At 36.0% G+C, this 27,870-nt stretch overlaps 1 protein-coding gene across 3 annotated transcripts in view; it reads right to left on the bottom strand.

The window, feature by feature from the left end:
• Positions 1–27,870, bottom strand: part of AGPS (alkylglycerone phosphate synthase) — a 141,764-nt gene that overhangs the window by 95,011 nt on the left and 18,883 nt on the right. For 2 of the 3 annotated variants that reach the window (XM_063093734.1, XM_063093752.1), the window contains exons 2-6: positions 22,722–22,811; positions 10,684–10,774; positions 4,801–4,921; positions 4,630–4,704; positions 456–527 (exon numbers count right to left, since the gene is read on the bottom strand). In XM_063093734.1, the coding sequence (XP_062949804.1) occupies positions 456–527; positions 4,630–4,704; positions 4,801–4,921; positions 10,684–10,774; positions 22,722–22,811 (449 nt within the window). The remainder of the gene's footprint in view (positions 1–455; positions 528–4,629; positions 4,705–4,800; positions 4,922–10,683; positions 10,775–22,721; positions 22,812–27,870) is intronic. The other variant, XM_063093742.1, reaches the window with a different exon arrangement.

Below are 27,870 nucleotides of genomic sequence, written 5' to 3'. Positions count from 1 at the left end.
CCACCTGTTGATTCCATCTTGGCTACTATTGTAATAGTGCTGCAATAAATATGGGGGTTTGGCATACTGCACAGTACTCTATATGTTTACTCTGCTTTTGAAAGGTTTATACTGGGTATACAGCATTTAAAAAACAAAATTCTCTCTATAAATATACAAGTTAGAAAATAATTACTAAAAAAGAAACATTTTCTTATTTAGGCATTAAATCACAGCTTCATCTAGGATCCAAATGGGAAAAAAGCCATGAATAAGCATACACCACATTTCAAGCAGTTTAGGTAGACCCCCTTAGAACACAAATGAGCACCATAAAACAATTTTTGAGAATAACCACATCATAAATACAAGAATGTTTGTTTTCAATGGGATGACACAAATATTAAACATACAAGTATTTCAAACAAAAAGAACAAATTTACATCATATTAAAATTCAAAAGGCACAATACCTACCACCAATCGGTATGATACAAAGGTTATATTTGCACGCTAGATTCACAATCTTAACTACATCATCATGACATGCTGTTGAAAAAAGGGAAAATAAATTAATCACAGGAAGTGAATAAAATCTGGGTAACCCTGCAAAATAAGGGTTATAAAGTTCTTTAGTGTCCAAACTTTTCCTTCATTTATTCACTCATTCACATATTAAATAGCTATTTTAAAACAGATTTTATTTTTAACTTTTCATTTTGAAATAATTTCAGACTTACAAAAAGTTGTAAAAATAATACAAAGAATTTCCTTCGTTCCACATCCCCAAATATTAACATCTTACATAATTACAGTCAAATGGTCAAAATCAAGCAATTAACACTAATAAAATACAACAAACTAATCTATAGACTTTATTCAAATTTCGTCAATTGGCCCACTATACGTCTTCTTTTCTGGACCAGGATCATATCCAGGATCACACACTGCATTTAGCTGTCATGTCTCCTTTGTCTTCAGACAGACATTTGCTCAGTCTATCTTTGACTTTCATGACCACAGAACTTTTGAAAAATACTGGTCAGTTATTTCATAGAATGTCTCTCAATTTGAATTTGTGTATGTTTCCTCAGGATTAAATTCAGGTTATACATTTTGGCGGGAATTCCACAGAAGTGATGCTGTGCCTGTCTCGGTGTATTACATGAGAAGCACATTTTTTTCATCATTTGGTTAAGTAGTGTCTGCTAGGTTTCTCCACTATAAGAATACTATATTTCCTCTTGAAATTAATAAGTATCTCATGATTAAATTAAACATTAGATTATGTAGATATCATTTTTCACCCACTAATTTTAGAATCATTGATGATTCCTTATTATTTTTTAAACAAATAGTGAAAATATCACATGAAGTATACTGTACATAAATTCCTTTCTATTGGATATAACTAAAGCATTGTTTTTATCAGTACAAAAGTTATATAAGTAACCTGACTGCAGAGATCTGAAATGCCAAGCAAAGGTGCTCAGATTCAACTTGACTGGAAATAGGACATCAGTGGAGGTTCTTAAGGAGGGGAACAACATGGCAAAGAGTTTATTTTAGAAAGATCAATCTCCTCATAGAACATGGGATGGAATGGAAGAGAAACTTGAGAAAAGAAAACTATGCAAAAATCCAGTATTAGTTGCTAAGAGTCTGAAAGGGAAATAAGGATGCTAAGGAAAAGAGACAAATGAATATCCATTTATGAAAGTAACAATAATGTTCTACAAAAGCTGCAATTATCATTTCTTTGGTTTACTTAAACCTACAAATACATGTTATTTGTATCTTTCCAGTTTTTAATGAAAATCCATTTTCAACCTTTCAGAATAAGCTTATAAAGCTTACTATTTGTGGTAGATGTCTGTTAAAGACCTTTAAAAAGGCAAAACTACTGTTTAGGAATGCCACCTAATCAAAAGCCTTCCTTGACCATGTTATCTGAAATAGCCCTCCCCCAACCCACCACCCACCCTTTTTCACTCTACCTTCTTATGTGCTTTATTACTCTTTATAGCACTTATCACTACCTAATATGTTACATATTTGTTTATTATCTGTCCCTCCCCACTAAATTGAATGGCACTTGAGAAGAGGGATTTTGTTTTGTTCACTGCTTATCCTCAGCACCTAGAACACTCTCTATTCTGTATTTTCACAGGCCTAAAGTTCTGATATTTAGGCTGCTGAAAATAATAAATACTAAACTTAATAAGCAAAATAATTTTTAAGATATGTTATTGGTAAAGGAAAATTTAAGTTTTACAGGCATACTTACCACTGACAACATGCAATGTATGAGTGACTAACCATCTCTCCAAACTGAAAGGTAGAGATACCCACACTGTATAAAGGTCAAAATGGTTCAAATCCTGCTGTATAAGGATCTCCAAGTCAAAGAAGTTACGCATAAGTCCTTACTCTTAGACAAGCCCTATACATCCTTGTTGAGAAAATAGAATGGTTTGGTCAGGACCCTCGCCTCGGGTCCAGTTGGGTGTGGTTCGGAACATACTTTGTAAGCAAATTGTGTGCGTGTGTGTGTGTGTGTGTGTGTGTGTTGTGTGTAGTTAGTGCACATGCGTGCCAATGTATCTTTTTAGTTCTGTTGCTATTCTGTGTTCTTCAGAGTTTGTGAAGCAGGCGGGCTGCCGCCGCCTCGCACGGCCAAGCTTTCCAACCTACAGCTTCCAAGGACCTGTTTGCCGGTTACCTAACACATAGACCTGCGTGTAAGGGGTCTGGCGACCCAGCCTGGCGTGTGAGGGGTCTGGGGACCCAGCCTGGCATGTGAGGGGTTTGTGACCCAGTCTGGAACGGGCTTGAGGGGTCTGTAAGCTCCAGACCCAGTCCTAGCTCGACAATTGGCCCAATTGGCAGGATTACCAGCAGGTAAAAGACCGTGACCATCCTATTAAAGCAACATGTAGAATTAAAATTCAGATTAAAATCAGACTTAAAGACAACTGTAACAATAGGTTTCCTAGGGAGATATGTGTGTATTGTATGGTATATATATGAGGGTACTTCAAAAAGTTCATGGAAAAACGGAATTAAAAGATAATACAAATTTTTTCTCCAAGCTCTGCTAGATGAGACAACTGCCTCTACTCTATGGAATACTACATTGCCTCAAATTGCCACATCGTCTCAAAACCTGCCCTCAAGCAAAAAAAAACTTAAGACTTCTTCACCAATAGGAAATTTACATTAAAGTTAAATAAAAGCCTCAGTAAATTGATAACCTGTTGGGAAACTATTTATTTCCAAATAGTCCTTATACTGGCAATTTCAACAGAATAAAATTATAAACTTGATTCAGCCAGGAATCTGTTTCCTACTTCTGGGTTTTTTAAATATTTGGATTTCTTAAAGCAGGACACATACTCCCACTATGGGAGTATTTGAATACTCAAACACACAAAGAAAATACCCAGACGGCACATTTGAAAATTCTTTTCAAGATATATCAAAGGATGGTCTATTAGGTTTCCTGTGGGAAATGAAAATTGATAAATTTTGCTTTCATGTTTTCCAGTAAAAAATGGAATAAATCATTACTAAATCTTGGTAGAAAAGTAGCCTAAAGCTACTAAAAAACAGGCAGACAAAACAAAAATACTTCTTCTTTTCAAGAATTTCTTTTTCTTTTTCTTAGGAACAACTAAATTTCTATACTAAACTAACAGACAAAAGACTTATTTCATAATTATTCCAAATGCACAGAAGAATATACATCCTAAGTATCAGGAAAGTAATTTCATCTCTGCTACATATGCTCTTAGATTTTCCTCCTCTGTATCTCATCTCCTTCCTGCCTCTATATTAAAGTATAATTTTTCCTTCAGACAGTCCTCCAAAGTAGAAGGATCTCAGCTAAGAACTGAGAGTCCATGAATGAGCCACTGTTTTGAAAAATAAAACACACTACATACTCTGAAGAAGATCTGAAGATGAAAAAGGATCAGAAAAATCAATGGAACTTTTAAAAAAATGCAATGGTGAATAGCAGGAACAATATAATTGTCCTGCTTTAAATTATCTGCTAAAAGAGATGGTAAAAAGCCATATAATAAATATAGTAGCTAATCTTCACCAAGAGCAAAATAACAAAAGAAAGCTCATCCATCCTCTTTCCCAAGCCAAATCCAAATAACTAATTTCTCAAAATTTAATTATTCATATCAAACATAATGTGCATTTCCATAATACATAAGTTTTTAACAATTTATTTTGCCATCTGATCATGCTTTTTCAGCCCATGCGCTGATATCAACAAATTACTATTATTAGTTTGCAGTAATCAACCATGTTAACTGTTTCTATGTATCTGCATATATTACCAATTGGTACTAATTTTCACTAAATTTCCAAATTAACCAAAAATACATTTTTTGCTGACCTTTCAATATGATTATTTACATTTAAAATGAAGACTTAATCATCAACAACAAAATCAATGTTAAAACCAAAAGTTCAGTATGGTTAGATCAAGAAAGGGCTTCATGACCTTTAGTAAACTCTCTTAAAAATAGTTATTCACATTTTTTATAACTTATATGTTAAAAAGCACACATCTCCAATATTAAATTTACTTAAAATTTAACAAAAATTAGTTATACAAAGAGGAAAAAAAACTTACTTGGCCATAAAACTATATCAGGAATTCGCTGAAACATCCCTTCCCTGAGCAAAAATATCTCATGAAGACAATGACCTGTTTTGTGGTTTAAAAAAGAAAAATGCAAAAACATCTTAAATTATAGGAAACTTTTTAACTAAAAATAAGTAGTGCTAATATAAAGTAGCTTACCATGAGCTCTAAATACTCGATCATCTGCTTCTCGTGAGTATGAAATATTAGTTTCCTTAAGGTCACGAAGAAAATCTTCATTTACAACAGAAGGAGGTGTATCACTAGGATTTATGGATGCCTAAAAAATAAAATTGGTTTATTTGACTTATTTCTAGAAAATAAATTTTAAATACCTCTGTTAGGGAGAACAACTATAAAATGTAGTTTCTGTTTGTTTGTTTGTTTTACATCCAAAGTAAGACAGAAGCATAGGAAAATACCAAGCAATACATATAGAAATCAACTTTGTGACAGTAACAAATTACAAATCACATTCTATAACATAAGTTATAGAGGCCCTATGTCTATTTCTGTGGCCCACCTTTCCATTATTTCTAAAGATTGCAATCAAGAACCAGGAAGATAGCAGTCTCAAATCTTTAATTTTAGATTGAGGAGACTAGGAGAAAGCTTCTTGATTTTTGCATTATCTACATTTTCACCTGTAGATAAAATTTAGCATTTCCTATTTCCAATTACCACTTAAAAATGATCATCAGAAAGCCTCACAATAAGTAATAAACCCATTTTTATAGGGCTGCTTTAAAACTCATGACATAATTATATACTTGATACTCCATTTCCACTAACAGGTAACTTAAAACCTTATCTTCAACTTTAAAGTTAAACCTATGTGACAAGGGCATTCTGGGGACAGGGGTTGGTGAGGCTCATGCTGGAGGGCTTTGCTTCTGCAGTGGAGACAGTGAGGATACTGGTGACCATGAGATCCCTGAAACTGATCAGAACTCCCTTCTTGAGTGGCCTGCTCTAGGCCTTTTGAGCCCCAGGTGCCACAGCCAAGGAGCCTGGGGCCAGCTTCTCCCAACCCAGTAGCATGGGCCTGGACAAGAATACAATGCATGAGGAAAAGAGAGAGAACAGGCACCAGAAATGAGAGAAGGTAAGCTGATTAACATAACAGTTGGTGTTCTGAGAAATGATAACAAAAATAATGATGGATACAAAGAAAATGCTGAATTTGTGAAATCACTGCAGTAGATGTTATTTAACCATCTCCCAGTTATATGCAAATATAACTCAAGATAATGTGATTGAACACTTTTGGTAATGCAAAAAAACTCATTTTAAACTGTTGCTGCAGGGTTCTGATAAAAACCCCTAGCAATTTGTTACACTGGGGTGAAAAAGAGAAATCAAGAGACATAAAAGATAAGAGAAATGGGACATCCTATAGTCCCTAAGTGCTGTTAAATCTCTTATTGGGCAAGGGCTTGATTAAAGAATCCTTTTATGTAGAGAGCACTAACATTTATAAAGCAAATGTATTTCAAAGGGCCTATTTTCCAAAGCCCTGTAGTCTCAGGTTTTGCCTAACCTTTTGGAATTACATATAGAAATGTTAACCTTGCAAAAGACAGGAAACTTTCCTCAGGCTAAAGTAATATAGCAAAGTTGCTGGCTCAAGGACAGACAAGTTACTTGATTGATATATAAAATACTGGGAAAATTGCTGTAGGGAAAAACAGTGTTTGCTAAGATCAAGCTTTTGTTGGTGGATCAACTCAACCTTTTGCAAACTGCACTATGGAATGTCACTTTGCTTGTTTCACTGATGTTACCAGCCTATATTGTTAAACTACATACTTAGCCATAACCCCACCTATGTTCTTTTTCTGTAACTTTCTGCTCTGCAGAATAAATGCAGGGAGAGAACCCCAGTTCATGGTTAATGTCCAAAGGAAGGAATGCCTCTCTCGAGGGTTCCAGGAAATTAACCCTTTCGGGGTCTCTCACTGCTCGGAAGAGATGGACTTTGAGTAATCCTTTGCATCTCCATCACCCAGGGGAAGAGAGGTGATAAATCCATGTGAAGCAAAGCAACACTTTTAAGAATACTGGATAATTGGAAATGAGTACTCAGTAACGTGGCTATAGAATACTGCTAGTTTCTTGATTTTAATACATGTTACCTGAAAAGTAAGACAAGCTTTGCCAAGTGAACATACTATTCAGTGACAGTGAGGGAATGAAGTGAATGCCAAATGTTCTCCCTAGTAAGTGCTGTCTCTTCAGGTAAACATGGTCAGTATTCTATAAAGTTCCCCTGGCCTAAATGACTACTTACTCTGGGCAAGTGGATATTTATTAGGCTCTTTCAGAGCCATAGCATAAGAAGAATGTCAAACACAGAGTTCAGCTGGTCCTAGAGTCTAAGATTCTTTATCCTATGGCATTTTGGAAATGATATACCACTGGCCTAAGTGATTAACCTTTTTCAGAGTATTAGCATTTTTATACAACTACTGCCACATCCTTATACTTTCTTTTCTGTCTTCTTCAACCTGGGAGAGACTTAATTTAAAAATGTTTTCTACTCCAATCAATAGTAAATGTTTTAGCTTTCTTAATATTTGTATTTCACTCGTTTCCAGGATTTTGTTTTCACAGTTTAGAAACTAGTAGGAATGAAAGGACTTGATACAGCAGGGGTAAAAATACTAGCTGGTCTAGCCTAGGTGGGAGGTGAAAAGAACATTCATTAAACACAGTGATTAACCTGATACAAGTTCTACTTAGAAGGAATGTTGTCTAAATTACCGCTTCTAGCCTGAATGTGTGAATTCTTTCAAATCAGGAAAGATCAGAAAAGAAAGCCTAAAAACTCTATAACAGTGTGAATCTCCATAAGAAGCAACAGATTGTAATGTGGTTTATTGGATGTGATTGACATGCTATAACAGAAAACCCAAAATGATGACTGAATAGGAAAAAGAAACTGCATAAAGTGTGCTATAAGATGTATAAAGACTTATTTTCTTTATTAAGGTATTCTTATAAGTAAACATGTATTTGTAAAAATGGTTTCCTATGTCAAGTATTCCTGCAGTCAGAGCTGCCCTGTAAACTATTCTTGTAATATCTCGTTATTTTGAAAGATTTATATAACAAAATCTGGATATATGACCAATAAAACTGATGAAACAAAAAAAATTTTTTAAAAAACAAAAAAAAACTATGTGACATTGGGCATGTCACCCAACTTCTGTGAGTCCTGAATTCTTCATCTGTTAAATGAGATTATCATCACCAAATGTATAGAGCTACTATAAAGAAGGCAGGTTAAATGTGATAATTTTTGTGAACAGCACCTAATAGCATGCCTAGCATTTACGAAGAGATCGATAAATGGCTGGTTAAATCAAATCTACTATGAAAAAAAAAAAAGGCTATGATATAGTATTTGGAAAAAAGAAAGTATAAGAATACGTAAAGAAAAATATGATACTTATATATTCTCTTAGTCTCTTATTAAGGTAATGTATTCATTCACATAATATTTACTGAGTGCCTGCTATAAGCTAAGCACTTTTTGTTCGAGGTCCTATGGATATAGCACTGAGTTAAACAGAAAAAAAAAAAATCTTAACCCTATGGAATAGATCCTATTGTGACATTATGATACATATATATTGGTTTTCATCCATGGTTCCTGGCTCCCTAGGGCAGAATTCTAATCTTCCCCTGCTTTTCTGTCTTGGAGCCAGCCATAAAGAAATTCTCTGGCCTACTTTGTCTGATTGTAGATGGGTAAGACAGATCCCCATTTCAGGAGGGGTCCTGCCCCATACCTGGGAAGAAGGAATGCTGCAAAGAGAGGCCAAGAAGAATCTGAACAGGCTTGCTGGGTTTCACAACTCATTGTATTAGCATTAGATCAAATCTTTTTTGACCAATCACATTTCTACACAGCTGTTCACGGTTCAATAATGCCTTTGTAATGAAGCTTCCATAAAAACCATAGAGTACAGGGTTTGAAGAGCTTCCAGATAACTGAACACATGAAGATTCCTGGAGGGTGATGCTCCGGGGAGGGCATGGAAGCTCCACACTCCTTCCCCCATACCTCACCCTATGCATCTCTTTATCTGTATCCTTTGTAATATCATTCGTAATAAATGGTTAAATACAAGTGTGTATTTCCTTGAGTTCTGTGAGGCACTCTAGAAAATTAACTGAATCCAAGGAGGAGGGTGTGGTAACCCTGATTTATAGGCAGTTGGTCAGAAGTTCCAGAGGCCCAGATTTGCTACTGGCCATCCTAAGTGGGGCAGTCTTGTGTAACTGAGCCCTCAACCTGTGGGATGTGATGCTACCTCTAGGTAGATAGTATTGGACTGGAATGAGGAAACACCCAGCTGGTGTCCACTGCAGAACTGCTTGGGGGGTGGGGGGGGAATCCCACACATTTGGCCACAGAAGTCTTCTGTGTTGACTGTTGCTGAGTAAGAGGACAGCAAAAGCACTTTGTGTTTTTTTCTGTGTTCTCAGACCTATAATGAAAGGAAATGATCAAAAGAACTCCAACAAAACATAAGAATTAATATTTTAAGTTATTAAAAATTGGAAACAAATGCAAAAGAAAGGAGTGCATCTTAAACTGGTGAAATTTCTGATTATAGTATGTGGCTTGTACCAATGTCTGAAACAAGTAACTACAAATAGTCAAGAGAGAGAAAGAATTTAAGAGATAAAAAGAGAGACCTTGAAGAAAAGTTAAAAGAATTTGGTTTGGAAGGGGTAAGAATTAGTTGGTCAACCTAATTTAATTACTAGAATAAAGTAATTGTGGATTTATAAATAATCTAAGAAACACTCACTGAAGACCTACACCTTTTTTTTTTTTTTTTTAAGCCACCCAATTTAGCAGTGGGGGGAGGTTGTATACCAATTTTAGTGACACTAATGTTAGTAAATTGATAATCCACTACCATCAGACCAGCCTGAATACCTCTCCACTGCTTAATAACATGTTGGATACTGTGGAGAATACAGTGTAGATATAGCCCCTTTACTTATCGAATTTATATCCAGTGGGAGAGACATGAAGAACACGATGCCATAGCAAAATAAAAATGAAAAAATCAAAATAACAGCAATATAAAGAAACGTTAAATACTCCATTAGTTTTCATATATATAGTCTAAAGTTTTCGAATCTCAGAAAAGTAAAACTACATGAACAAACTAAAATTCTTTATCACTCATGACTTAATCAAATTTTTACTTTTCTGTAATTCTTCAAATATTCTAAATATTCTAACATTAAATATTCTAACATTACATTTTTATTTTAAGTTACAGTTGACCCTTGAACAACATGGGGGGATTAGGGGTGCTGAGCCCCCCCTCCGCCCACGGAGCAATCAAAAATCTGAATATAACTTCCCCCACCCCACCCAGGTCGCTCCTTTGCATGGGAGGAAGGGGGTGTATCAGACAGAATTTCTACTTAATTAGTAGTTAAGTACTTAATTACTTTATTACTTTAAATAGCCTACTGTTAGGCAGGCTATTTAACTGTCATGACATACCTAACCAAAAGTTTTCCGATATATTTATTGAAAAAATCTACATATAAACGGATCTGCGCAGTTCAAACCTGTATTCAGGGTTTGTTGTATTCATATTAATCCTAGATTACATCAGTCTACTAAATAATCTAAAAATAACAGCAATTACATTTTTTAACAAAGTGCTCTCACAGTATTAATTTGCACTTCACTACTGCCCTGTGAGAGGTAGAACAGACAGTTATTAGTCTCACTTTTCAAATTAAAATGACCAAGTTTCAGAGAGGATACAATATTTGCCAGATAAATCTCAGATAAATTCTGAGATTAGGATCTAGATCTGTGACACTAAAAAACTGAAAATTGCCCTTAGAAACCTAACAAAGCCAATATAACTAGTAGGATTCATTTTAAAAAAAAAAGAGAGAATTGCCTTAAAGCAAATAAACAAATTACAAAGATAAATCTAATTAATTTGGAATAAAAAACATAGTTAAGCATGTTAGTAATCATTCATATTAGCTTACTTTAGAGGTAGTTTTATGCTCCAGACTTACTCCAAGGGTATTTTGGATCCATTCTTTAAAAGTTGGTAAAATCATGCCACTAAGAGGGTACCTAAGGTACAAAGAAGATAAAATATTAGAGCAAGGTATCTTCATTTAAATTTAAAGTTTAGATTCTGCTTCCAGTGATGATCAAGCAGCTCTTATCAAACCAACCTTCCAACATGTAATTATAAACTCTGGACAAAAATAAACAAACCCCAGCAATATGAAGTCAGTATAGACAGAATAAAAGCAGGCAAAAATAGCAGGAAAGGGGTATACCACACTTGGAAGAAGAAAAAAGCACTGTATGAGTTTCCAGTTTTGTTTCGTCTTTTAAACAAGTTTTAGCCTGAGGGAAGGCCCCACTTGGTGCCACAAAAGGAAACAAAAATGCTCAAAACTTATAGTCTCCCTGGCTTGAAGAACCAAAGGAGAGTGTTTGGAGTGGATTCCGCATCTGGAAAGCAGACAAGGTAAACACAGAAAGATGAGAGTCAGAGAGGGACCTATGTTTAATGGGGTCTGTCCAAATGTCTGGCTAATCCTGAATTACGCATATATAGAGTATATATTGAAGTCCTTCAAGCAGCCAAGCTAAGCTAAAAGAACTCAGCTGCTCGCCACCACAGAGGAAGAGAATTATGAGTTTGAGATCAGTCAAGTTAAGTGGTTGATTTAAAAAATAAAATCAAAAAACGTCTTAGAGCAATATAAAAGAATCAAGAGATCCTACAACATATCATTCACAATGCTCACAATACATTCTAAAATTACTAGACATGAACAATCAAGAAAGTGTAATCCATGATCAAAAGAAAGGGCAATTAATGACAGTTGACCCCCAAGATGACCCAAGATACTTGAAATAACACACAAGGATTTTAAAGCAACAATTAGCTATGTTAAAGGAAAAAAAAGAAAAAAACACTCCCAGAGATTTTTAGCACTTGTGATATTTTAGTATAAAAAAAGTGCACTGGTTTGATTAAAACCATTTATTCTTTATTTTTTCTTCCTTTCTGCTATTATTTTTGTTTTATTAACCTTTAGGTAATAGATTGGTCTGAGAATTTTAGACAGTTTTTTGGTTGTACATGAAGCTAAATAAAGAGGTGACATTCACTCACAGCCCATGCTGTGTAACTGTTAAAATTATGTGATAAAGTGAGTACTTTCTATCATTCCCAGTAAGTTGGGTTAGTGAGAAATCAGTTTACCATCACTCACTGGCGGTTTTTTTTTTTTTTTTTTTTTTGCTATTTTCTGAAATCAGAGTAATCTCTTGAGGCTAGTTGCTAAAAGCTTTTGTAGTTATTCAAGCTCTGATGAAATGAGTGGAAAAAAATTTTAAGCAAAAGTATTTTACACTGAACATTTTAAATAATTTACATGACAAACATTAAGACCAATTTATAGTCTATTCTGATCTGGTTTCACTATTGTTTTAATTGTTCTTTATTCTGGAATGTATAGTGACTACTAGAGTCTCTCTTTTTTACTGAAAAACATATACACAAAACAACACAAATAAAAATAGCTATAGGAGAACTTAAACTACCAACCTTGGAAAAATTTTTGACCTTTAACCTTATATCATATACACAGACCAATTCCAGACGGATTATAGACCTAAATGTCTTAGCGAACACTATAAACTGCTAGAATACACAGAATATCTTTTGAATTAGAGGTAGGCAAAAAGTACTAACTTATAAAGGAAAAAATGAATCAATAAAACAACATTAAACTATAGAACATCTTTTCATCAAAGGACTCTAAGTGAAAAGGTAAATCACAGAGTAAGAGAAAATGCTTAATACCTACATTATTGATTGCATAATATATAAAGAATTCTTCTACATCAATAAGAAAAATAATAACCCAATAGGAAAATGAGAAAAAGACTTGAACTGGCATTCAAAATTGACAATAGACATAAGAACAGATTTTCAATCTCACAGGTAGTAAGTGAAATTCGAACTGTAATGAGATACTAATAGAATGTCTGTTTCAATTACAGAATTTCTATTTTGTTCTTTTTTTATAGTGTCTATTTCTCTGCTGAGATTCTTCTATTCTTAATCTGCATCTATACCTAGAAGGAATAAAAGAGGCAAGTTATAAATGCAGAGATTTATAAATTGAAAAATTATAAATTGAAAAATTATAAAACTATTTTAAGAATAAACTTCTGACTTTTTCCCAAAGATCTATACTTATAATTGCTTCCAACTTAATGGCTGGGTTTGAAATGTCAAAGTCACTGTTGGGAAAATAGAATATTTTGGTCAGGGCCCTCACCTCAGGTACAGTTGGGTGTGGTTTTAGCACATCCTTTGTAAGCAAATTGTGTGTGTGGAGTTAGTGCGCATGCATGCCAATGTATCTTTTTACTTTTGTTGCTATTCTTGTGTGTGTGTGTGAGAGAGACAGAGAGAGAGAGAGACAGAAAGAGAGAGAGAGAGAGAGAGAGAGAAAGAGACAGAGAGAGAGAGAGAGAAAAAGAAAGAGTGTTGTAGTGAAGTATGCTGCCTCGGCTGTCCACCCTGCACAGCCATGGTTCCAACCTATGGCTCCAAGAACCTTTTGGCTCGTTACCTAGCTCGTAGACCTGCTTGATAGGGTCTGGTGACCCAGCCTGACATAAGAAAGGTTTGTGACCCAGTCTGTGAATGGGTTTCAGGGGTCAGGGAGCTCCAGACCCAGCCCTAGTTCAACAATTGGCCCAGTCAGCAGGATTACACGCAGGTACAAGGGCCCAACAACTAGCGTGGTTGCCTAGCTTTACTATTGGTGTGATGAAGGATTAAGAATGTCACAGTCACCCTCCCCCAAAATATACACAGTCAACTACATTTGCTTATAAAAATCTCCTACCTTTTCAATATGTTTTCACTGAGAATCACTGTTTTTTTTTTTTTTTAATTTTATTATGTCGATATATATTGTGGCTGATTATTGTTGCCCATCACCAAAACCTCCCTCCCTCCTCCCTCCCCCCAAACCCCCCCACAATGTCCTTTCTGTTTGCTTGTTGTATCAACTTCAAGTAATTGTGGTTGTTATCTCTTCTTCCCCCCACCCATTTGTTTGTTTTTTTTTCTGTGTGTGTGTGTGTGAATTATATATTAATTTTTAGCTTCCACAAATAAGTGAGAACATGTGGTATTTCTCTTTCTGTGCCTGATTCCTTTCACTTAATATAATTCTCTCAAGGTCCATCCATGTTGTTGCAAATGGCAGTATTTCATTCGTTTTTATAGCTGAGTAGTATTCCATTGTGTAGATATACCACATTTTCCGTATCCACTCATCTGATGATGGACATTTGGGCTGGTTCCAACTCTTGGCTATTGTAAAGAGTGCTGCGATGAACATTGGGGAACAGGTATACCTTCGACTTGATGATTTCCATTCCTCTGGGTATATTCCCAACAGTGGGATAGCTGGGCCATATGGTAGATCTATCTGCAGTTGTTTGAGGAACCACCATACCATTTTCCATAGAGGATGCACCATTTTGCAGTCCCACCAACAATGTATGAGAGTTCCTTTTTCTCCGCAACCTCGCCAGGATTTATCATTCAGAGTCTTTTGGATTTTAGCCATCCTAACTGGGGTGAGATGGTAACTCAGTGTGGTTTTGATTTGCATTTCCCGGATGCTGAGTGATGTTGAGCATTTTTTCATATGTCTGTTGGCCATTTGTATATCTTCCTTAGAGAAATGCCTACTTAGCTCTTTTGCCCATTTTTTAATTGGGTTACTTGTTTTTTTCTTGTAAAGTTGTTTGAGTTCCTTATATATTCTGGATATTAATCCTTTGTCAGATGTATATTTTGCAAATAATTTTCTCCCACTCTGTTGCTTGTCTTTTAACTCTGTTAATTGTTTCTTTTGCTGTGCAGAAGCTTTTTAGTTTGATATAATCCCATTTGTTTATTTTTCCTTTGGTTGCCCATGCTTTTGGGGTCATATTCATGAAGTCTGTGCCCAGTCCTATTTCCTGAAGTGTTTCTCCTATGTTTTCTTTAAGAAGTTTTATTGTTTCAGGGTGTATATTTAAATCCTTAATCCATTTTGAGTTGATTTTAGTATACAGTGAGAGGTATGTATCTAGTTTCATTCTCCTGCATATGGATATCCAGTTATCCCAGCACCATTTGCTGAAGAGGCAGTCCCTTCCCCAGTGAACAGGCTTGGTGCCTTTGTCAAAGATCAGATGGCAGTAAGTGTGTGGGTTGATTTCTGGATTCTCTATTCTATTCCATTGATCAGTGTGTCTGTTTTTATGTCAGTACCATACTGTTTTGGTTATTATAGCTTTGTAGTATAGCTTAAAGTCAGGTAGTGTTATGCCTCCAGCTTTATTTTTTTTGCTCAGCATTGCTTTGGCTATGCGTGGTCTTTTATTATTCCATATAAATGTCTGGATTGTTTTTTCCATTTCTGAGAAAAATGTCATTGGAATTTTGATGGGGATTGCATTGAATTTGTATATCACTTTGGGTAGTATGGACATTTTCACTATGTTGATTCTTCCAATCCAAGAGCATGGGATATCTTTCCATCTTCTTGTATCCTCTCTAATTTCTCTCAGCAGTGGTTTCTAGTTCTCATTATAGAGATTTTTCACCTCCTTGGTTAATTCAATTCCTAAGCATTTTATTATTTTGGTGGCTATTGTAAATGGGCAGGCTTTCTTAATTTCTCGTTCTGCATGTTCACTATTGGAGAAAAGAAATGCTACTGATTTTTGTGTGTTGATTTTGTATCCTGCTACGGTACTAAAATCATTTATCAATTCCAACAGTTTTTTTGTAGAGGTTTTAGGCTGTTCGATATAGGATCATGTCATCTGCAAACAGGGAATGTTTGACTTCATCTTTTCCAATCTGGATGCCCTTTATTTCCTTCTCTTCTCTGATTGCTCTGGCTAGTACTTCCAACACTATGTTGAATAGGAGTGGTGAGAGTGGGCATCCTTGTCTAGTTCCTGTTCTTAAAGGAAAAGCTTTCAGCTTTTGCCCATTCAGGATGATATTGGCAGTGGGTTTGTCACATATGGCTTTAATTATGTTGAGATACTTTCCCTCTATACCTAATTTATAGAGGGTCTTTGTCATGAATGAGTGCTGAACTTTATCAAATGCTTTATGTCATTAAGTAGAATGCTGTTTAATTTCCATGTGTTTGTATAGTTTCCAGTTTCGTTTGTTATTAATTTCTAGTTTTAATCCATTGTGGTCTGAGAAGATACATGGGATAATTCCAATTTTTTTGAATTTATTGAGACTTGATTTGTGACCTAATATGTGATCTATCCTGGAGAATGATCCATGTGCTGATGAGAAGAATTAATATTCTGAGGTTGTTGGATGGAATGTTCTGTAGATATCTGCCAATTCCAATTGGTCTGGAGTCTTGTTTAGATCTTGTGTTTCTCTACTGATTCTTTGCCTAGATGATCTGTCTAATATTGACAGTGGGGTGTTCAGGTCCCCTGCTATTATGGTATTAGTGTCTATTTCCTTCTTCAGGTCTAATAGAGTTTGTTTTATAAATCTGGCTGCTCCAACATTGGGTGCGTACTGATTTATGATTGTTATGTCTTCTTGATGGATCAGTCCTTTTATCATTAAGTAGTGTCCCTCATTGTCTCTTTTTATGGTTTTTAGTTTAAAGTCTATTTTGTCAGAAAGAAGAATAGCTACTCCAGCTCGTTTTTCTTTTCTGTTTGCATGGTAAATCTTTTTCCATCCTTTCACTCTTAGTCTGTGTAAATCTTTATGGGTGAGGTGGGTCCTTAGTCTGTGTGAATCTTTATGGGTGAGGTGGGTCTCTTGTAGGCAGCATATAGTTGGGTCCTCCTTTTTGATCCAGTCAGCCAGTCTGTGTCTTTTGATTGGGGAATTTAAGCCTTTTACGTTAAGAGTTGTTATTGAAAGGTGTTGATTTATTCCTAGCATTTTATTGGTTGTTTGGTTGTCTTAGGTGTCTTTTGTTCCTTGCTTTCTGATTTACTGTTTGGTTTCTGTGTTTGTTGGTTCCTTAGGTTGTAGACAGCGTTTTTGTTTGCTTGTTTTCTCTTCATGAATGCCATTTTTATTATACTAGTGGGTATTGATTTTTCTTGGGTTTTTATGGCAGTGGTAGTTATTTTTCAGGAACCAAACCCAGTACTCCCTTGAGGATTTCTTGTAAGGGTGGTCGTGTGGTAGTGAACTCCCGCAGTTTTTGTTTGTCTGAGAAATATACTATTTGCCCTTCATTTCGGAAGGATAGCCTTGCAGGGTAGATTATTCTTGGCTGGCAATCTTTGTCTTTTAGTATTTTGAAAATATCACCCCATTCCTTTCAAGCTTTTAGGGTTTGTGATGAAAAGTCTGATGTTAGCCTGATATGGGCTCCCTTATAGGTGATTTGATGCTTCTCTCTTGCAGCTTTTAACATTCTCTCTTTGTCTCTGAGTTTTGCCAATTTGACTATGACATGTCTTGGAGAAGGCCTTTTTGGGTTGAATACCTTTGGAGATCGTTGAGCTTCCTGGATCTGAAGATCTGTGATTTTTCCTACACCTGGGAAGTTTTCTGCCACTATTTTGTTGAATATGTTTTCAATGGAATCTCCATTTTCCTCCCCTTCTGGAATACCCATGACTCAGATATTTGAGCGCTTAAGGTTGTCTGATATCTCTCTCAGATTTTCTTCAATGTCCTTGATTGTTTTTTCTTTCTTTTTGTCTGCTTGTGTTATTTCAAACAGCCCATCTTCAAATTCAGAGGTTCTCTCCTCAACTTCGACAAGCCTGCTGGTTAAACTCTCCGTTGTGTTTTTTATTTCGCTGAATAACTTCTTCAGTTCAGCAAGTTCTGCTACATTTTTTTTCAGGACATTGATTTCCTTGTACATTTCCTCTTTCAGATCCTGTATACTTTTCCTCATTTCATCATGATGTCTAGCTGAGTTTTCTTGTATCGCATTCAGTTTCCTTAGAATTATCACTCGAAATTCCTTGTCAGTCATTTCAAGGGCTTCTTGTTCTATAGGATCTAGAGTTTGAGATTTATTAACTTCTGGTGGTGTACTTTCTTGATTTTTTGTATTTCTGGTATCTTTTTTTTGATGTTTATTCATTGTGGCAGGGGGTTTCACAGTCCACCGGTTTGAGACTATTGACTAACTAAGATGTTGCTGTGGTTGCCAATTTGGTATGGCTACCTCCGTGACTGCTCAGTTGGCCTTTAGTGCCTTGTGTTTATGGTTGCCTCGGGTCTTGGGCCTCTCCGGGGAGCCTCCTTTCTGGTCAGCTTGGACTCTGCTGGGCTGGTGGATCACGTACCACAGGGTGTGTGATCTCTGCTGAACTTTCACTTCCCGTGCAGGACTTCTCCCTGTTCCGTGTGCTCTGGCCCGGGCTGTTGGATAGTGCAGTGGTGACCCCACAGGGTTTGTGGTTTCTGTCGAGTCTCCGCCTCCCTGGCCGCACGTCTCCCCGCTCTGTGCATACTGGGCTGGGCTGGGACGTGTCTTCTGCAACCCTCGTCTATCAGCTGGGCCTTCAAGACCCTGCTCGGCACCGCCTCGCCCAGGAAGTCTGCCAGGTTTCTGCTAGGCACAGACAACCGGTCGCTCTGGTTGCCTTTGTAGCACTGTGTAGATCTTTCTCGGGACTTATCACCTTCCTCCTGGTATCGCAGTTATTTGTGTACTTGTCTTATCTCCCACACCAGAGCGTGAGCTCCTCAGGGGAGGAGCCCGCAGCACACGGTTCACCTTTGTATCCCCCCGGCATGGACCGAGTCTAGTGCCCGCCTGCAGTCAGCTCTCCGGCAGGTTCAAGCGGACTTGGGAACTCTCCTACCACACTATTCCCAATCAGAAACTGGTTAGGCGTTTTTCTGAACTGGTGGCCGCAGAGATGGTATCTGCCTCCCAGTAACAGGAAGTTTACCGGGGGCCGGAGTCCAGGGTGTGGTGGAGTGACAGTCGGCCCCGCCCGTACTTCCTTGCCCTCCCGACACTGGCCGGGGATGCCCCATGCCACCAGCCCCGCCAGAGAACCGCAGAGGGAGTGGGAGGGAGGCCAGCCCACAGGCCCCTGGAAGCCCCACACCGGGGCAAGTAAGTGGGAAGGCTCAGTGAGGAGCCGAGCCGGGCCGGAGCTGCCACCACCTCAGAAAAGGGAGGCAGCCCCAGGGCGGTGAGTGGCCCGGTGATGCAGGCGGAAGCCGGGTGGGCGTCAGCCCCCCGAGCAGGGCCGGGCCAGGGGTCACTCACAGGGCTGTGCCAGGTCGGGCGCTCAATCTCTGCCTCTGGTTTGTTGCCTTCCCCGTTCTCGGTTCCCACCGCCTCGGGCTGCTCGCTCTCGGCGCGGCTCGGGCGCTCCCAGGAATCTTCTTTTATGCCAGCCTGAAACCTCGAATCATGAATAGGGCAGCTGGCCGCCTTCAGCGTGGCCCCGGCCTCCGGGATCCTGTCTGCATCCACAGCAGCCCTGGCGCCGTGTTCCCTGTTTAGAGACTCGCTTCTGCAGCTACGAAACAGTTCTTTTCCTGCTCCATACTTCAAAGCTGTTGCTTGTAAATGAGGCAGCCTCTCCTGCCGAGGGCTAAGTGGCGGTCAGCCCCCACGACCGGCCAGCAGCAGCGGTCCTCCCTTAAGAGATGGTGAGAGGAAGGTCCACAAGTTTCCCGGCTGGCTGAGGCCCAGTGGCCGCCTTTTCCACCTCAGCTATTCCGCGCCAACCGCTGCAGCCACTGCCATCTTGAGACCTCTCACTCTGAGTTTTTGGCACCTAAGGATTTCCCTTTCTTTCTTTCCAGCTGTTATACTTCTTCTGGTATTCTACCCTTCTTTTCTACGTGGTTACAGAAAACATAGGTCTGTATTTGCTCAGTCCATCACACTGCCAGAATAGAAAGTCTCTAGAAAGAATTTCAATTATTGTCCTTACAATCTACTATTATTAATACATATGGGTGAATTAATACTGTTCAGTCAAATAGTATTTTCTTGTAGTAAGCCTTTCTAGTCACAAATTCCAGTTTCTCTTTCAGAAATATCACAATCTTCTTGTGCTTCTGCTGTTTGCCTTTCACTGGAACAATAGGAATTTCTGTCACAGGATAACGTTTCACAACATGACTGTGCTATAATAGAGAGTGTAGAAGGTTACTATAAGGTCCTCTCAGAATTTGGAGAGAAAACAAGATCAATACAATGGATGAGTTTGATTATTTGCAGAAGTAACTCCTAAGCACAGTACACTAGAAATGGCATGAGAATGAAGCTTAAAAACACTTGGTTTTTAATTCCAATTTCCCATTGAGGAAAGCTACTGAACTTCTCTCATCCTCAATCTCATTATTTTTAAGAAAATATGACTATCCACCTGATAGGGTTACTGTAAGATAACTCTGTAGGCACTCAATAAGTAATAGCTATTATAATCTTAAAGAATGTTTGTAAATGTTCTCTGATAAAAAACAAATACATAAATAAATCAGAGAAATCTACTACTTCACCCATTATCCCCAGAAAACTAGAGTAGATATAGAGAGAGCTATGATTCAGTTCCATCCAATTCATTATTCTGCCTGTGACAAGGTCCTTCTGAGAAGCAACAAAATGGGAACTGAATATTATTTAGATATTTGGTTTAGTTATTAAACTGTTTCTGTAGTACATATTTAATCCCAGTGCATCTACATCCTATTTCTAATTTGGAGAATTACCCTTTGTATGAGTCTTGGAGTAAGGCAAAAAAAACTACTTTCCACTAAAGTGAATATGCCAGCTATTCACTTTCCTGGTCTCCTTTGCAGCCTCTTCAAGAAAGATGCACCCTTACTCTCTCTCCCCACCACTAGACTGACTCAGGAGTCAATGATACAAAGAAATAACGCCTTTACAGAATCCATTGTGGTAAGGGTGGCAGCAGCAGCAATCTTAAACCAACAGATAAATTCTCTGGTTCTATTACAGACTGGATAAAAATCTCTATGAAGCTCATCAAATCCCCTCTGCTCTGAATTCATGCTTTTCAAACAATATCTGAATTGCAAATTTTATTCTATAGGTATCTTAATACCAGGAAGGGCACTAATAAGTATTCCATACCCTGAAAAAGGAGTAATCTAACCATAAATGAATATACTAGGGTTCTAATTTTTAAAATCAGTCTCTTATGAGTATGGCACATGTGCCAGACGGCTACAGCCTTATCTCCCCTGGGAAAATTGACAATGTGCCAGAATATCCAAAATAAGAATCAGATTCTGAAACATGGGACCCACTCAGGTATAGTTACCTGTGATGTTTTCTGACTAATCATTCGTTTTACACACACATACATACTTCTAACAAACCACAACATATAGCCCACAGTACTCTACAGAAGACTACAGATGGCTTATGCTTTCAATAGCACTGTGAAGAAATACAAGTGACTATCTGCCCCCTTCCATAAAGCAGAAATGGTGTACCTTCAAGATACAAAGAAAGAGAGTGAAAAAGGAAGAGAAATGAAGACAGTGTCTGAGAGCAGAGAAAGTTGGTTTTCTAAGTTCAGAAGAATCATGTTTTTCTCCAGAATATTTTGAAAAGACAATCTCTACACAAATAAGTTTCTGCTGTATTAGCCATTATTCTATTTAAAACACAGAAGATTCAGCATTCAGAACACTGATTAATTTTAATCAGGAATCCCTTCTACCTGAATTATACAATTTCTCAGCTAAACCTCCATCTGCATGCTGCCCAGTCACACGTAAGAATGAGAACGAGAACACAGATAATATTTATTTTTCCTATTAAAAAAACTATTGTCAAATGTACACCTTCAAACCTGCATTAAAATTAGTTTCTAATTACTACTCCTGAGGTCTTATTTCAGGTACAAAACACATGTTAAGTCAGATAAATGGAACAATTATATTTAAAAAAAAAAAAAAAGTAACTTCTCCAAAAAAATAAAACATATTGCCTCGCTGACAATTATTCCATTGACATATGTCTTAAAAACATTAATCTAAGCATATTAACGTCCAATAGAAATTAAATCAAAGTGCAATCCTGAAATAGACTCATACATATATTATCTGGTCCAATTTCTTAGTCTTAATTTTTAACTTATTTTTTTTACAGCCAGCATTCAAGTATTATATATTTGTACTCACTGCCCTTTCAAAAGTTATATCAAAATTCAATAGACAAAACAAAAATACAGTTTTGGCAGCAGCAGTATTGCTTAAAGTCAACTAAGAATTCATTTTTACAATTCTGTCCACGTCTGGAACAAACTGTGACAATACAAATATCCTTCAGAATTCCTTATTATTATTTTTCCAGTTTTACTGAGGTAAGATTGAGCACATATCCTATATAATCCTTATCAATATATTACCAAAAACATTTCAAAAATGTGAAAGCTGTTACACAAATGACTGATCTTTCTTCATTACTTCTTCCCTAATATACCACAGAAAGTAATTTTTAAAATACTATTTATAGTCACACAGACCTAAAATTGTTCACCTTTCATAATAACCCACACTCAGATGTAAACTATCAAACTTAAATATAAAGTTACTTTCAACAAATCAACAGGCATGGGGATTGGGTGGTGGGGTGGCCATTTACCTTGTTTGGATCCTGATTCAATAAACTACTTATAAAAGGCATTTGGGAGACAACTGGGTGAATGTGAATATGGACTAGATAATTAGGTTTTATAAAATTTTTGTTATTTTAGAAGTATAATAATGGTATTATATGATTAGTTATATAGGTCCTTATTTTTTAGGAGATGGATGCATAAATATTTAGAGGTGACATGACAATATCAGAATTTGAAAAACTGCAGGAAAAAAACAATTACAGCAAAATGTTGATAATTTCTTAATTGGAGGAGGAATCATTATATTATCATCTCTATTTTTATGAACGTTTAAAATTTTTTGTAGAGAGAGGAAAAGAAGGAACAAAAAAAGGAATAAACAAACCAGCATTACCTTTTCCCAGTCAACTCAACTTGGCCCTTCTTATTGAAGAAGAACTTGGAATCATTATATCCCCATCCATTCCACTTCATAACTTCCTGCCTAATGAGAAGAAAAAAATATATAAATGAGACCTGCACTAAACATCTCAAAAGTGAACAGGATATCATTGACTATTAACTTTCACAATCATTTAAAAGGAGACCTTATGCTCATTAACACTGCATTAGTTTAAATAAAATGAGCACATATTAAAATGTCTATATATTATTTCCAAATATAGAATCGCTCTGATGAGCAGTGCCTCCTTCATAGAGGGCTACAATAAACAAATTTAATGCATTTGAAGGAAGAAGAATGAAAAAAATAAAAAAGGTATGAAATACTTCTGTTCATGTTACTAAATTTACATTGTAGGATGGCCTAAAAATTTTTGCAATAAAAACTAACAATTCACTTGAACTGGAAACAAAGTTGTGCATGTATTAGAAAAAAATCACAATTATTAATCTCATGCTATGATCAAAAAGACAATCTACAAGGTGGGTTAACTAGTAGTAGATATTTTAATGAAGTAAAAAATTTCGGTGCTGGTTTTACAAACATTCTAAATCCTTAAACTTCATATAACTACCAATCTCTACCTTTACCTTACATGTAATAGTTAATGACTATACCAGTTTTCAGTATTCCAAAACAACATGCTATTTTTAATTTCCAAAATACCAGTATTTCATAGTTTTAAAAATCATTTTCATCAAAATCAATGAAGCGGGCCGAGCCTGTGGCGCACTCGGGAGAGTGCAGCGCTGGGAGCGCGGCGACGCTCGGTTCGGATCCTATATAGGAATGGCCGGTGCACTCACTGGCTGAGTACTGGTCACGAAAAAGACAACAACAACAACAACAACAACAACAACAACAACAACAACAACAACAAATCAATGAATCGATTTTGTATATCACATAAAAATAGATGGGGCTGGGCCTGTGCAAATCACATAAAAATAGATAGGTCTGGGCCTATGCAAAACACAATAAGCAGTCACACTCAAGTACTGTGTCAGTTTTTAACACAAGTTTTAACGTGGTGGCCTAGTGTGATCTTGGCTACTGAAATAAACTGGTGGTGAATCTTACTGCAAATTCAACTATGCAGATTATGATGAAAATAAACTGACAAAAAGTTTATCCAGAAATTTGCTATATTAAAATTTCAAAATAAACAAAGATGCACCCATTAGAAAGTGTTCTTCCAATTCTCCATATTTCTCAAGGAAGAAGAAAATGACAACTAACAAGCAAACACTTTTATTACCATCATAATTCTTGCTTTAGTTCAAAAGACTTTTCAAACGAGTAAAATATGAACATAACTGAACAAGGTACAGGTAATTGTGTATTGAAATCTTCATCTATACATAAAATTGAGACAAAGAAACTAGGAATGCTCTCTTTAAAATTAGTTTGTTATCAATAAAAACAACAGTTCATATATAAAAACAAACTGATCAAAATACTTCAAGAGTATCAATCCAGAGACTGGATTTGTAGATGGGTCAACAATGCCTAATATTTTCCTTTAATCCTACAACATTCCTACACCTCATTGTAGGGGAAGGTTTTGGAAGAGTTTTTGGAAAAATCTCTACAGAAAAACTTCATGATTAAAGTCACCACTGCCACTCTAGTTTTCTTAAGATTATACTTTCTAAAAACAGATTAGGTTATTTTCCACTTTGCTTTTTTCACGATTAAATATTCTTCACTTCTATGAAGTGCAATTTACTTAATATTTTCTTATTATATTTCCATAATATTTACATTAGAAGGATAATGTATATTTTAATATATTAGCATCTTTAATGTTTTATAATATGTGCATAGACTTTAATACGTAAATTCATTTTATTAATTAGCAAATTTAAACATTTATCATAAATTCTGTATTCTACAAAATAGTATTTGGGTATTACACAAAATAAATACAAAAATACCAGCATAGTCATTTTGCTTTAGTATCACAACCACCAGGCACTGGGAAGTCATTTCAATACAGATGTTGAATTTGGCATGTTTACACAGCATGAGAATCATCTTCCTTAAAATTATCCCTAGAATCTAATAATATTATTCCCAGATAGCCCCAAAGTAAAAAGCTAAACATGATCGCATGGGCTCACTCTTAGCACTTCATGAGAAAGTGATTAAGATGATCAAGACAGATCTGCTGCTATATATTATAAAATGAAGAGACTTACATACTGAAGAATCTTTGGACTTAAATTTTCAAGTTGGGTAATATCCTAAAGAATTTCTAAGTTTTTAATTGTAAGCTAATGTACCTTTTTCTCTCTTTTCATCCCAATCAGAAAATCCTTCCTTATGATATGGGCTTTACTATATTTATATCAACTTTTGGAGTCTTCCTAGAAGTTGAAATGTAGGCATTTGTGCACAAAACAGTATTACGTCGCTTAAATAGTGTATAATTAAAAAAAGCTGCATTACCCCAAAAACAATCTTATGATATTTTCAAGTATCCCATGTGTTAAATAAAAAGTAGGTAAATTTCCCAGGCTTCTGGTTTAAACTTTTATACACACGCACCCCTCAAATTACTAATATATACTATGATAGTTAAACACAACCATTAGATTATATTAAATTTTAAAAGAACTTCTTATATAGAAGAGTATAACTACATTGAAGGGCATTACAGCATTCACATTTTAAATTTACAGTAAGCTTTAAAGAAAGCAAAAAAGATCCTAGAAACCACCCAGTTCAACTGCTCATTTTTTAGATTAAAAAACAGTTCCCAGAGAAGCGCCAATGGTCACACAGCTAAGCTCGTTGTGAGCATCCAAAGGATAACTTCCAATCTCATGGTTCTTCCTCTTCAGAGCAGTAATGCCTGAAACAAACTAAGTCATGCCCTCAGGTAACTAAAACGATTTAAAGGTACACTTTTTTCATCACATCAATATTTTTCAAAGCACTATTACATTTATTATTGTAGTCATTCTTCTGCATTTGACCTGAAAAAAAATATTTAAAAATCAAGGAATATGGTGGTGTCAGTGAGCCAAAAGCCTGCCCTATACCTCCTGTAGTGTAATAAATTCTGGCATTCAGAATAACACCAGAGCACTTCAAAAACTAAAATGAAGAATGACCAAAGGATCACCAACTTTCCATAAGATTCAAATAAAAGGATGTGACTGTCAACTAACTCGAGATCAACTAACCAGTATGATCTCTCAGACATTCCAATTCTTCGAGCTAACTACAACAAATTTAACACTTTCAAAACACAAGACCCCTCCTCCTCTCCCCCCAAAAAGAAAAAGTTGGCTTGATTTTACTGCATTAAGAAAAAAAAAAATGTTTTACACATTTACACATCTGACCTCAGTGCCAAATAGTGAAAAAGCACTGAATTAGCTGTTGTAACAAAAGAAAATAGACTCATAAAATAGCATCACATATACACAAGGTGGCAGTATTCTCCCATGATATACATATTCGGCAATTTGCATTTCTCAGGGCTATTTGCAGTCTTCACATGAAATATTTGGCCTTATTATTATTAAGACCATCAAGAGCTCTTTCCTTTATTCCTAAAATGAGAAATTTTCACTTTTAAGTCTGTTCACAGATAGACTGACAGTCATATTACTATTCTACTGGTAATAAACTGCAAGCATCCTGATATAAATGCATGATTTCTACTACTACTATTTAAAATCATGGTATTTTTCACTAGAATATAAGGGAAATGAAAAGCCTATTTTCATTCTGAGTTAACAATAAAAAGTTCAGCTAACTAATAACTTTTTAAAAGAGTTTTTCTGATAAAATTCCAATAATCAAAATTCTAATAAAAGATACTTCAATATTCAGTTCAGATGAAAACCAAATTTTTTCTATCTTTTCCAATTTAATCATATGGTCTTAGAGCTTTTGAAAAATGAAAACAGAACTATGAAACTTAAGCCCCAGTGCTGGATTTCTAGCTAACCAACCTCAGTATCAGTTAAATTCAAATCAAGTCCATATGTAGTACAATATGAAGAAGTTTTAAAAAATCCTTGAAAAAATTTTTGGGTTAATTAAAATCCTTATTATCTGGCTCTACGCTTAATTACTTCAAGATATGGAAAAGATGAAAGTCAAGTAAAAAATAAAAGTAATGCGTGCCGGCCCGTGGCTCACTTGGGAGAGTGCGGTGCTGATTAACACCAAGGCCACGGGTTTGGATCCCTATATAGCGATGGCCGGTTAGCTAACTTGGGAGAGCGTAGTGCTGACAACACCAAGTCAAGGGTTAAGATCCCCTTACTGGTCATCTTTAAATAAAAGTAATGAGAAAGATATCAAGATTTGATCAATAAAACAGGTATCCATGAAAAGCTGTACTACAAAAAAAAGAAAATCCCTATAAATGAAATACTATTTCTACTGGCTTATTTAAAAAAAAAAATTAAAGCTGATTTCCCATTTGAAATATAAAAGCCCAATGAGGGGGGAAAATCTTGCAATTTTTTAAAATTCTAAATTTAATTAAAATGTATGTTTTAAATAAATTTAAAATTGTTAATATCTAGCCTACAGTCCTACAAAATTATTTCTAAAAACTCAATAGGAAAACTATAAAACTATTTTACAGTTCCTCAGTATTGTATCATACTGTCTCAGTATGGTACTGCAACAAATTCCTTTTCAAACAGGTAAATCAATCTAAATAGCTTAGTTATAAATACAGTAATTTATGTGTACTTTAAGAGAAAACCCCTTTAAAAAATTGAAAAATTAATATTGATATGTATCTCACAGTTCCAAGATTGCTCCATCTGACCTAGAAAATAAATGAATGCTATCAGGCTTTGATAGCTTGATACCATCAAACATCTGAATCATAGAATATTTCCTTTTGCCCTGATAGAAAATTCACTAAGCTACCTTCATCTTGATTATACAACAATTTTATTTTTCATCATGAATTATTCTGCTGGCTTGCTAATTCAACTTTGGTCACTAGTGAGGGTAGTTAATACAAGTCAGACTACCTAAATATTGAGTCAAGGACTCTGACAGGACCAGGTTTCTATACAGGTCAACAAAGTAACATCTCTTCCCACTAGACAGTAAGCCTTTT

This window comes from Cynocephalus volans, chromosome 1, assembly GCF_027409185.1.
Source record: "Cynocephalus volans isolate mCynVol1 chromosome 1, mCynVol1.pri, whole genome shotgun sequence".
Lineage (NCBI taxonomy): Eukaryota > Metazoa > Chordata > Mammalia > Dermoptera > Cynocephalidae > Cynocephalus > Cynocephalus volans.
This window is presented reverse-complemented; position numbering and strand designations above follow the sequence as displayed.